The sequence below is a fragment of the Rhineura floridana genome, chromosome 20, assembly GCF_030035675.1.
Source record: "Rhineura floridana isolate rRhiFlo1 chromosome 20, rRhiFlo1.hap2, whole genome shotgun sequence".
Taxonomy (NCBI): domain Eukaryota; kingdom Metazoa; phylum Chordata; class Lepidosauria; order Squamata; family Rhineuridae; genus Rhineura; species Rhineura floridana.
Window position 1 is genome coordinate 1,046,528 of NC_084499.1, and position 12,250 is coordinate 1,058,777.

General features: G+C 46.5%; 1 protein-coding gene across 4 annotated transcripts in view; it reads left to right on the forward strand.

The window, feature by feature from the left end:
• The window catches only part of LOC133373759 (uncharacterized), a 30,018-nt gene that overhangs the window by 2,612 nt on the left and 15,156 nt on the right, over positions 1-12,250 (forward strand). For 2 of the 4 annotated variants that reach the window (XM_061603915.1, XM_061603918.1), the window contains exons 2-7: positions 1,319-1,511; positions 2,757-2,819; positions 3,278-3,332; positions 3,782-3,929; positions 4,572-4,634; positions 6,348-6,422. In XM_061603915.1, coding sequence (XP_061459899.1) covers positions 1,319-1,511; positions 2,757-2,819; positions 3,278-3,332; positions 3,782-3,929; positions 4,572-4,634; positions 6,348-6,422 — 597 coding nt within the window. The remainder of the gene's footprint in view (positions 1-1,318; positions 1,512-2,756; positions 2,820-3,277; positions 3,333-3,781; positions 3,930-4,571; positions 4,635-6,347; positions 6,423-12,250) is intronic. The other 2 variants (XM_061603916.1, XM_061603917.1) reach the window with 2 other exon arrangements.

Below are 12,250 nucleotides of genomic sequence, written 5' to 3' on the forward strand. Positions count from 1 at the left end.
AATACAATATATCATAATAAAAATACAAAAACATATACAAACAAACAACGAAAAGCACAGCAAAAACAAAATAAATACTACAAAAATTAAAATACAGATTAAAAGATTTAAAAAGTTAAGAAGATTAAAATGCCTGGGAGCATAAAAAGGTCTTTACCTGGCGCCGAAAAGATGGAAGCGTAGGCGCCAGGCGTACCTCTTCGGGGAGGCTGTTCCACAACTCAGGGGCCACCACAGAAAAGGCCCTAGATCTTGTAACCACCCTCCGGGCTTCCCGATGGGTTGGTACCCGGAGGAGGGCCTTAGATTCTGAACGAAGTGAACGGGTAAGTTCATAGCGAGAGAGGCGTTCCACAAGGTATTGAGGTCCCACGCCGTGTAAGGCTTTATAGGTCAAAACCAGCACCTTGAATCTCGCCCGGAAGCAAATAGGAAGCCAGTGCAGAAGCGCCAGGACAGGTGTTATATGCGAAGACCGACTGGTCACTCATATGTTTGCCTCTCTGGGCTTCTTTGGGAGCAAGGAAGGGCAAGGTATAAATATATGTTCCTCTCCCTCCCACTTTTATCCTCACAATAACCCTGTGAGGTAGGTTAGGCTGAGAGAGAGACTGACCCAAGAGATTCACACTGAGAGCTACATGGCTGAGTAGGAATTTGAATGCAGGTCTTTCCACTCCTAGTCCAATACCTAACCAGACTGTAATTAGGGTTACTATGTGTGAACAAGCAGCTACTAAAACTTATTTTGTAGACCAGTAACTTTGCTAGACCTTTTGCTTTTTATTTTTCCTTGTCCTCCTCACCACCACTACCTTTCCTGCTTTAACATCTTGACTGAAGAGTTCTGGAGAACTCAAAACCTTGCCACGATTTAACATTTTGCTTTTACTCAGAGTTTGTTTACTTAATTTAGTTTAACCCCACTCACCAATTTTTTTAAAAAAAGAGGCCCGCACAGCACAACAAACAAAACAGTCCCTGCCCTCCGGCAGCTTACAATCTGAACAGTCACAACAACAACAAGGAAAATGTCTTGGGAGAGAGGAAGGGAATAAATAAGCAAACTTGGGTTCACATTCTGAGTTAACGGCTTTTCTAAGGGGCAGCTGGGGTGGTAACAGTTCAAGGAAGGGAGGCAGAGCCGAAGCTACAGGTCTTTGCCAGGCCGCTGGAGTGCCCTCTGTCCCTCCCCTCCCCTCTTCTGCTGCAGCCTGGTGGGAGGGCGCTTTCCAGGTGGTAAGTGATGGAGGTGCCTGGCATCTGTGCTGAGCTTGTGAAGGGCATCCCTGCACCCCTTCCTCCTTGCCCTTCTCAGAGTTGAGTCCTCTCTTCGGTTTCTAGTGAAAATGAGCGGGGCAGAGATAGCTAGAGCTCAGCCACCTGATTCTGATCCCTATGCATCTTCGGAGGAAGGAGACGAAATGGACACCTCTCCGGAAGACCTCTCGGATGAGGAAGATGATGATGATGAAGACAGTGACAGTATTTCCCGCAGGGCAGTGAGGAGGGTGAGTTCAGAAATGGTGCCTTTCTTTCTGTCTTGTTACATGCAAGTCCCGCCTTTCCTCCAAGGAGCTCAAGGCGGCGTACAGAGTTCTCCCCATGTTTTTCCTCATAACAACCCTAGGAGGTAGGTTGGGCTGAGAGATAGTGACTGGCCCAGGGTCACCAGGGCACTTTAGGGCTGAGTGGGGATTTGTTTCCCAGGTCTTCGTCCAACACTCTAACCACTATACCAATCCCAACTGTCATAATTTTAGGACATTCACCCTAAAGCCATTGGCCAGTGGGTTGCCTGCCAAGATGGTGATTGTTGTGAAAGGTCAAGAGGTTTTTGCATCCAACTGGGAGGTAGTGCAGCACAGTGGCAGAGAGACTGAGCTACCTGTGTTGGGAAGTCCCCAGTGTGAATCTCCCCACTCCTGTGAACCACATAGCTTGTTTTAGGCAACTTTCTCTCGCCCACTTAGCCCAGCTCTGCTCTTGCAAATGTGGGGGACGGGAGCTCTGTTCCACCTGTGGAGCTTCCCAGCTGGGACAGCAGTTCAGGCCTCTGGGAAGCTGAGTGTTGTCTGCTGCCCAGAGAGAGAAAGTGCTTTACTGCCCTCTGCCAAGTCCACCCCAAAGGTGTCGCCACTGTAATTGGGCTGTATTTTTAATGATTCTGTATTTTAACAATGTTGTGTAATTGGTTTTTATGTTTAGTAAATCACTTAGAAGCCATCTGGGCATTAAACAGTATAAAAATTAATAAATGGCGGTGATGATAGTGGTAATAATAATAATAGACAGGTATCTTTCCCTGTAAAAGCAAACTTCGGCAGTTGAATGCCTATCAGTCTGGGAGCAAAATGAGGTCGCCCAAAAATAAGGGAGCTGTTTCTACATAGTTAGGTACACATTAGTATATTAATCTGTGAATGATTTTTTTTAAAAAAAATCTCTCAAAACATCATATGAGTTTCCAGTTGCCCTCTGAAAAGTTGAGGACACAGGGATAAAATATCAGAGTATCTTAACTCATTGTCTAGAGAAGGAACTTCTGCATGCCAAAGGGAGAAGCTCCTTTTGCTATCTTTTGTATTTCATAGAATCATAGAATAGTAGATTTGGAAGGGCCTATAAGGCCATCAGGTCCAACCCCCATTCTCCAAGTTCATTTGAAGTGAAGGTAGGTGGGTGGATGTGTTGGACAGATGTTTTGCTGCCCAGACACAACTAACTGAAATCCTGGTTTCTTTCTCTATGGGCAGCTCGATTTTCCACCCCGGGGGCGAAAAAGAAGGCGTCTGAATGTACTGGATCTCCAGCATCCTGTAAGTCTAGCCGTGAAGCTTGTGATTGGGGGCAGCTGAGGCAGGGAATGTCGAAGGTGCCTGTTTTGGGGAGAGGGGAGGGGAGGGAAGATGGAGCAAGCCAGACGGAGTCCAGAGGAGCGTTGGTGTGAGTCAACAAGTCTGAGAACCCTGAAGAGGAGCGCTCCCACTAGGGGGCGGCGTGGGGTAAACTGCAACATTTTGTGACAGGCCACCACTTGTCATCTTTTCTTTTTTATTGAAATCTTGTGCCTGGTGTTAATAAGCAGAAAAGCCTCCCTGGGCTCCTGCTGGGAGGAAGGACGGGATATAAATCAAATAATAAATAAATAAAATAAGAGGAGGGCCTCTAGCTGAGATGAGACAGACGCCCCCCCTCCGCAGTGCTCTGGCCCAGCTCTGTGGTGGTGACTCTGCCGGGGGGGGGCATAAATTAACACTGTGCTTATTGTTAACAGTATCCGGAAGAGTCCAGACACCTGGAAATTGGGCACCGTGGGGCCTCCATAGGCAGTAAGGCAGCTTCTCCCCATCCCCTCCTCTGAAATTTGGCTGGGGGGGCAGTGTAGAGTTTTCCTCTTGAAGGGAGATGATGTGGGGGTGGGGGAGGGGGAGGCAGCCATCCCCTCCTGCTGGGCTGGGGGGGAGATGACACTGCCCTGCTAAGGGGGGGTCACGGGCAGCTGCCTTACTCCAGGCCAGACTCTTCATCCTTCTTGCTCTGACTGGCGGCAGCTCCCCAGGGCCCCAGTAGGGCCGAAGAGGCTCTTCTCCATAATTGCTGCCACTGCTGCCTGGCGCTGCCGACTGAGCTGGGGGTATTCTGCCTGCAGAGCGGGGACCCTTCTCTCTGCCCCTGAGCTACGAGAGAGAGCGGCTCCATGATGGCGGCCTCAGTGCTGGAGGGGAGGGTTTGGGCGAGCATTTCCTTCCTCACAGATGCCTCCCTTTTTGTGCCATAGTGCCAATGACAGATTGCAACTGCCCGGAGGTGCTGACCAAAGGGACCCTGGTGGCCATTGTGGCTGCCTTGGCCTTCCTGAGCTTCTTTTCCACCTGTGTCCTGCTTGTGGTGGTCGTCTGCCTCCTGCGCCTGGTGGAGAAGCAAAGGTGAGTCTGGTGGGCCAGGAGAGAGAGAGAGAGAGAGAGGGACTCAGCCTCCCTGCCCATCCATCCTCCGGCAATGGCGTGTGCCCCTGTCCTGGAGTGGGCATCTTGTGGGTCTGTCTGCCTGTGAAGACTCCCAAACCGTCCCCTTCCTTCTCCTTGCTCTTTGAAGCTGCCTTAAAGGGATTGGGGCCGTCTAGCCCAGGTGAGCAGCTCAGACGGCTCCCTGAGAGCTCTTTCCCAACAGTCCTGCTCCCTGTGATCCAGCCTGGGCTTTTCTGTCCTGCCCACTTAGTGGCAGCTCCTCAAGGAGCCTGTGATAGGAGCAGCCCTGTTTCCGGAGGGTTCTGTGCCCGCATGCCCAGGACTAGGCTCCAGCAACCCATTGCAAACAGCAAGCACATAGGATGATGGGGGCGGGCTGGCCCGTTTCCCCCTGGGGTGGCAGATCAGGGATGAGTTGGGCCACAGTTTGGGCAGGTAATGCTGGCCTGTGGCCATCTGCTGTTCGGCTTGTGTGTTGCCAGTTGCACAGCCCGCCTGTGGCTCCTTCAAGCTGTCAGCTCCTTGGCCCGCTGTGTGTCTCGCTGCTGCCCCCCAGCCTGTGTTCATTCCCAGCCTCCCCCTCCCCCTCTCCTTTTCCAGGAAAACCGGGAAGGAAGCCACTGCTGGTTATTCACCTCCCAAGAGGCCTGACCCTCCTGTCCCGTAAGTTAGCCAAGCCAAGCCAGGAGCAGCTTTGCCATTGTCAAAGGAGGCTCGTGTCTCCCTAGCTTTAAAATATACCATGACATCTGGTTGCTGTGTCTGGACTTTGGGGCAATGCGCATGTGCTCTTGGAACACCCTGCAAGGGCCTGGCTCAAGAGCCTGCTAGGGCCGTCGTCACCCCAAGCCCCCTCTCCCTGTTCCTCTGCCCGGGGAGGTGGGCTCTGATCTCCATGAACACAAGCAGCAGCGGGGATGGCGCCTGCCATCTATGGGTGCAGACCTTGACACAAAGGTGTATTAAATTAGAGACACTCCCAGGGAGCCTCTTCTCTTCATCCCAGGACGCAGCCGCAAGGAAAGGCCGTTTTCTCAAGAGTCAGGTTGGCCCACTGGTCAATGGACTGGGCAGATTTTGCCAATTGACAGCTTGTTATTGTCACTGCAGTCAAATACTCCACAAAGCCTTAATGTGGATGATGCGCAAAGAATTGCCCTGCTGCCAATGTTGCACTCTAAGCTGCCTTTAAAACCTCTCGTTTCTGAATAATTGCTGAAATTTTGTTCTTGTCGTAGCTGCAGGCTGCCCTGGTGTGCCAGGATAAAAGGCAACGAGGGGAACTGTTTGGTGAATCACTCGCATTTTATAGGAAGGCTGGCTGAGCTGCTGCAGTCTATTACAATTTTTGTTTTACATTTTTTAACTAGTTCTCTAATACAGAGAAATAAAAACCAGTCAAGATCCTCTCCCCCTGACAACCCTCCCGCTCCTTCTTTGCATCCAGCATCTTCTGAAATAGATATTACAACCACCCATACGGGCTTACAAAACAAGCACTGTTTTTCCCCAAAAAGTGATCCCTTGGTGTCACAGCAACAGTTACAAGCCATCGTAAGGCAAGGGACCATTGCCACGTCATGTGGCAGCAAATTCCACATGTTATTCCATATCAAGCCTGCTGAGGATTAGAAGGGAATGCTTTTTAAAAAATGCTTCTGACAAAGTTGACTGGTCAGTTGAGTAATGCTTTTCTTGACCAGTCAAATGCCCAGCCCGCCTCTATAGTCAAGGGCAACCTTCTCCAACTGGGGGTCTTCCGCTGTTTTGGACCACTCCTCCTGTTGGCCATGCTGGCTAGAGCTGATGGGTGCTATAGTCCAAAACAGCTGAAGGGGAAGGCTCCTGAAGAGTACTGACTATCATCTTCAGACGCCTTGGGCAGAATAGGAACAGAAAGTCTTGCAACACCTTGGTCTGATTTATCAGGATTTATATACTGCTTAATCGTCAAAGCCTCTGAGCGGTTTACATAAAATATACATTTTTAAAAATCGATAAAACAACTTAACTGAAAAAAGTTCAAAATATAAGTGAAACAAGCAGATTTTAAAAATATACACATTTAAATGAAATAATATGGTAAAATGTATCAAAATTATATATCTGAGTAGGCTTGCTTTTAGGAGGTGCTGAAAACAACAGGGTGAAGGTGCCTGCCAAATATCCATGGGCGTTCCAGAGCGTAGGCGCTGGTTCACTTGAAGGATCCAATTCCTTGCATGTGCGGTCAAACATTATGTGGCACTTGTAAAAATTGGAGTTCCTTCTGCAGATCGAAGCAGCTGAGTGGGCGCTTATGGTGTCTCTGTGGAAGGGCGTGTGTTCGCTTTTCATTGCTGTCTGTGCCCTGAGGTTCTCTCTCTGTGGTTGCAGACCTCCACGCCCAGACCACACGTACCTGGCGGTGAAGCCTGTGCCTGGATATGAACGGCTTCATCCTGCCTCCCCGTGAGTAACAAATATTCCTGCCCACCCTGGAGGAGCCTTTATTTTCAAGAGTGGTTCTTGCATCCAAATGGCCTTACCAAAAACTCAAGCAAAGCTAAATTCTGGCACATTTAACAGTGGTTCAGGTGTGTTCAGTGGCACTTACTTTACAGCATTCATCTTTGACAAGTTATGGAAAGAACAGGAACAACCTATGATGGCCAAAGTTTCACAGAGGCTTCTGAGCTTTCACAAGAATGTTCAAGCACATTTACGTTCCACTCCCACCCCACCCCAGTGGTGCAGTCTGATTTGTCCCTGATTTTGAATGTTAATTGGTGCAGCCTCTTGGTATTGAATGATAAGCTTTGACTATGGTTATTGTGCTGTCTGTTGAAGCTGGATTATGGATTTTTTGCTCCACACAACTGTTGGTAACTTAACTGACTTATTTTCAAGGCACAGGAGAGAGAGAAAGAGAGAGGTGTCCGGAGATTGGACCAGCTGGGCTGTTTGTTGAAATTTGACTTGCCGAAATAACAACATGGATCATTTGTGTATTTATCTATTTAAGAGCAGGTGTGGTGAACTCCCAGTTTGGGACCATGATCAGGTTCCCCAAACAATTTTTGCCCTCCCCACCCAAGACCCAACCAATTTTGACAGCAGAAGCAAAAAGGAACAAAAATAAAGTAGGGCTAGGGCTAGGGTGGGTGGAGCCCTGATGGGGCTGCAAGTCACCTCCTCCCTAGTCATTGGATCAATTTGATGAGCTGGGCGGGGGTTGCTAGGATGTCCTAATGCCATCCACTTTGCGGCATTTTTAAATTGACCTGTTGGTTAATGTTTTAATTATTGTTTTTGGTGTTAGATTAAATTGCTGAATGTGTTGATTGTATATTGTATATTTTATTCTATGTAAGTCGCTTAGAGTGTCCATTAAGTCGGACAGATAGGCGACAAACAAATAAAATTTTATTATTATTATTATTATTAAGTGTTACGCTTGCTCCCTTTTGCTTTATTTCCCAATAGCTTGTTGATTGTTGGCATGTTCGTGTTTATGTTGTAGTGATATTATTGTTTTTGCACTACTGTATTTTTACTGTTCATTTTCTGTAAACCACTTTGAACACAAATGTATCTGTGTAAAATGTGGTATTAACTTCAGGTTGCATCCCTTTAAGTTCTACTCAGAACAGGCCTGCTAAGGTACCTAAGTTAGTTGTGTCCGTTCATTTCAGTGGGGTCTACTCAGAGTATGGTTAACATTAGCTATAGCCCTTTGACAATAACTACCCAAGTCCTCTGATTTAGTGATCAGCTTCAGCACTCAACTGCCCAGTTTGAGGGGGGGGGTTGCACAACCTATCTCTCTCTCTCTGTATGTGCAGGCTATGTTTACCCACCCTCTCTTACAATGCTTCCTGCCACATGAGAACCTCACAAGTGATGACCAATTCATGACATTATTTTTTTATTTATAAAAGTATTTATAAACCACCAACTCATTAAAAATGTCATGGCATCAATATAATGTACAAATTGATGAAAACATCACAAAATTATAAAATCATAAAATACAGAACAAATTTAACTATTACATAAAATTCTAGAGATACTGCAATTCCAAAACATCAGGTGTTTATGATGAGACATAAATGTGGCCCCCTTCAAAATCTTCTCCAATATCTTTTCCTTGAGTTTCTCTTCTGAAATTATCAACAGTTAGGGTAAGCTATTCAAGACCTGATTTTTGCTCAGATAGAGCAATCTACAGGTTCTTTACCAGTTCAAGTGTATGCTCTGCAAAATCTGAGCTTCTAATTCCAAGGTGGAAGAGTACCTGACTACTGTGGCCACTTGATTTGTCCGTCTGGTGATTTGCAGCACCCAAATGGTCTCTCTGTCCTTTCAGACAAACTACGGAGGGTGTATACCTGAGTGCCAGTGAGCTGAACCCCGGTCCCAGGTGGGTTGGGGGTCCAGAAGGGGAAGGAAAGGAATGAGAGAGACCTGTGGCTTCTTGAGTGCCTGGGTCTCTGCACAAGAAATCATGTATTATTTATTTTATTTGTATACCACTTCATACTTGCAAAAAGCCTCTAAGTGGCTTACAGTGTTGGGGGGGGAATCAAACCAAATTGCACATTTAAAACAATACAAAATGTTTAAAAGAAACTATCTTAAACATTAACATCTTAACATTATGAATAAACATCATAACCAAATTACACATTTAAGACAATACAAAACATTTTTTAAAAAACATCTTAAATATTAATATAACCTAAAATAACTAACATAATAAATCATAATCACTACCAACAGATTAAAACACAAATATACTAGGAAGACAAAGCCACCCCACCCACCAGCCACACGAGTGTGTGTGTACAGGGCGTAGCATCACTCCCACTTCTGCTGCTACCACCCAAACGTACGCTCTCACCAAAAGGTGGGGCAACACTACACACTCCCCATCCCTGGAGCTCCCTCCTCTCACCAGGGAGACCCACAATCATTCCACCCGCACACAACACACATAACAGGGGCTAGCACCATCCTCGAGGATAATGCACAAAGTGATTGGCAGCAGCACAAAGTTTTGTATGTCCCTGGATGGGAATGTGAAGGTGCGTCATGCTGAAACCATCCGGCGACTATACTTTTCTTCCCCACCAGTAAGCTGGCACACTCCTTTCAGGCCTTATGGGTCAGAATCTTGTGCTCAGGCTGTCACCCCCGCCTGAGAGCCGTGGGACGGGAGCCCTTTTGCTCCCGCCCTTGCCAGGCACGAGTTTAAACAGGTACCTGGAGAGAGGGAAAAAACACAGCCTTCAGTCAAGGTCCAGCATTGCACTTCCTTTCACTAACACACACACTACCAGCCCCACCCTCCCGTACTCTAGAATTCTTCCAAGCCTGTATTTAATTTATGAATGCTTTCATGTTTTTCCAAATATTTTTTGCTGTCTTGGACGCAGTTGTGGAAAGACAGCATGCATTTTTTAATCATCACAGTAAAAAGGACTGAACAGATTCGTGGAAGAAAACTGGCCTGTTAATAGTGATGTGTTGGGCCTCCAGTTCCAGAGGCAGTCTACCACTGACAGCTAGATTCTGGGGTCACGCCGTGCTCTTGTAGCCACTGATGAATAAGAACATCACAACTGCCCGGCTGCACTAGGCCAAACATTCCTTCTAGTCTCTCATCCCATGTTCTCACAGTGGCTGACTAGATGCCTCTGGGAAGCCCATGAGTCCTGCCTGCCCGCCCAGGTTTTTTGTCCCCAGCACCTGATCCTGTGAGGTCCCTGCCTTAGAATCAGGGCTAACAAGGACATCCTTACATCTCCTTACAAGGACATCTCCAGGAGCTGGATCAGACCAAAAGGCTAATTGGGGCCACTATCCTGTTTCCACAATTCTTCTGTGTCTGATCATTGTGCAGTTGTGGGGCCCAGAGTGTCCTAAGAACATAAGAAGAGCCTGCTGGATCAGGCCAGTGGCCCATCTAGTCCAGCATCCTGTTCTCACAGTGGCCAACCAGGTGCCTGGGGGAAGCCCGCAAGCAGGACCCGAGTGCAAGAACACTCTCCCCTCCTGAGGCTTCCGGCAACTGGTTTTCAGAAGCATGCTGCCTCTGACTAGGGTGGCAGAGCACAGCCATCACGGCTAGTAGCCATTGATAGCCCTGTCCTCCATGAATTTGTCTAATCTTCTTTTAAAGCCGTCCAAGCTGGTGGCCATTACTGCATCTTGTGGGAGCAAATTCCATAGTTTAACTATGCGCTGAGTAAAGAAGTACTTCCTTTTGTCTGTCCTGAATCTTCCAACATTCAGCTTCTTTGAATGTCCACGAGTTCTAGTATTATGAGAGAGGGAGAAGAACTTTGCTCTATCCACTTTCTCAATGCCATGCATAATTTTATACACTTCTATCATGTCTCCTCTGACCCGCCTTTTCTCTAAACTAAAAAGCCCCAAATGCTGCAACCTTTCCTCGTAAGGGAGTCGCTCCATCCCCTTGATCATTCTGGTTGCCCTCTTCTGAACCTTTTCCAACTCTATAATATCCTTTTTGAGATGAGGCGACCAGAACTGTACACAGTATTCCAAATGCGGCCGCACCATAGATTTATACAATGGCATTATGATATCGGCTGTTTTATTTTCAATACCTTTCCTAATTATCGCTAGCATGGAATTTGCCTTTTTCACAGCTGCCGCACACTGGGTCAACATTTTCATTGTGCTGTCCACTACAACCCCGAGGTATCTCTCCTGGTCGGTCACCGCCAGTTCAGACCCCATGAGCGTATATGTGAAATTTAGATTTTTTGCTCCAATATGCATAATTTTACACTTGTTTATATTGAATTGCATTTGCCATTTTTCCGCCCATTCACTCAGTTTGGAGAGGTCTTTTTGGAGCTCTTCGCAATCCCTTTTTGTTTTAACAACCCTGAACAATTTAGTGTCATCAGCAAACTTGGCCACTTCACTGCTCACTCCTAATTCTAGGTCATTAATGAACAAATTGAAAAGTACAGGTCCCAATACCGATCCTTGAGGGACTCCACTTTCTACAGCCCTCCATTGGGAGAACTGTCCGTTTATTCCTACTCTCTGCTTTCTGCTTCTTAACCAATTTCTTATCCACAAGAGGACCTCTCCTCTCATTCCATGACTGCTAAGCTTCCTCAGAAGTCTTTGGTGAGGTACCTTGTCAAACGCTTTTTGAAAGTCTAAGTACACTATGTCCACTGGATCACCTCTATCTATATGCTTGTTGACACTCTCAAAGAATTCTAATAGGTTACTGAGACAGGACTTTCCCTTGCAGAAGCCATGCTGGCTCTGCTTCAGCAAGGCTTGTTCTTCTATGTGCTTAGTTAATCTAGCTTTAATCATACTTTCTACCAGTTTTCCAGGGACAGAAGTTAAGCTAACTGGCCTGTAATTTCCGGGATCCCCTCTGGATCCCTTTTTGAAGATTGGCGTTACATTTGCCACTTTGCAGTCCTCAGGCACGGAGGAGGACCCAAGGGACAAGTTACATATTTTAGTTAGCAGATCAGCAATTTCACATTTGAGTTCTTTGAGAACTCTCGGGTGGATGCTATCTGGGCCCGGTGATTTGTCAGTTTTTATATTGTCCATTAAGCTTAGAACTTCCTCTCTCGTTGCCACTATTTGTCTCAGTTCCTCAGAAACCCTTCCTGCAAATGTTAGTTCAGGTTCAGGGATCTGCCCTATATCTTCCACTGTGAAGACAGATGCAAAGAATTCATTTAGCTTCTCTGCAATCTCCTTATCGTTCTTTAGTACACCTTTGACTCCCTTATCATCCAAGGGTCCAATTGTCTCCCTAGATGGTCTCCTGCTTTGAATGTATTTATAGAATTTTTTGTTGTTGGTTTTTATGTTCTTAGCAATGTGCTCCTCAAATTCTTTTTTAGCATCCCTTATTGTCTTCTTGCATTTCTTTTGCCAGAGTTTGTGTTCTTTTTTATTTTCTTCATTTGGACAAGACTTCCATTTTTTGAAGGAAGACTTTTTGCCTCTAAGAGCTTCCTTGACTTTGCTCGTTAACCATGCTGGCATCTTCTTGGCCCTGGCGGTACCTTTTCTGATCTGCGGTATGCACTCCAGTTGAGCTTCTAATATAGTGTTTTTAAACAACTTCCAAGCATTTTCGAGTGATGTGACCCTCTGGACTTTGTTTTTCAGCTTTCTTTTTACCAATCCCCTCATTTTTGTGAAGTTTCCTCTTTTGAAGTCAAATGTGACCGTGTTGGATTTTTTGGCAATTGGCCAGTTACATGTATGTTTAATTTAATAGC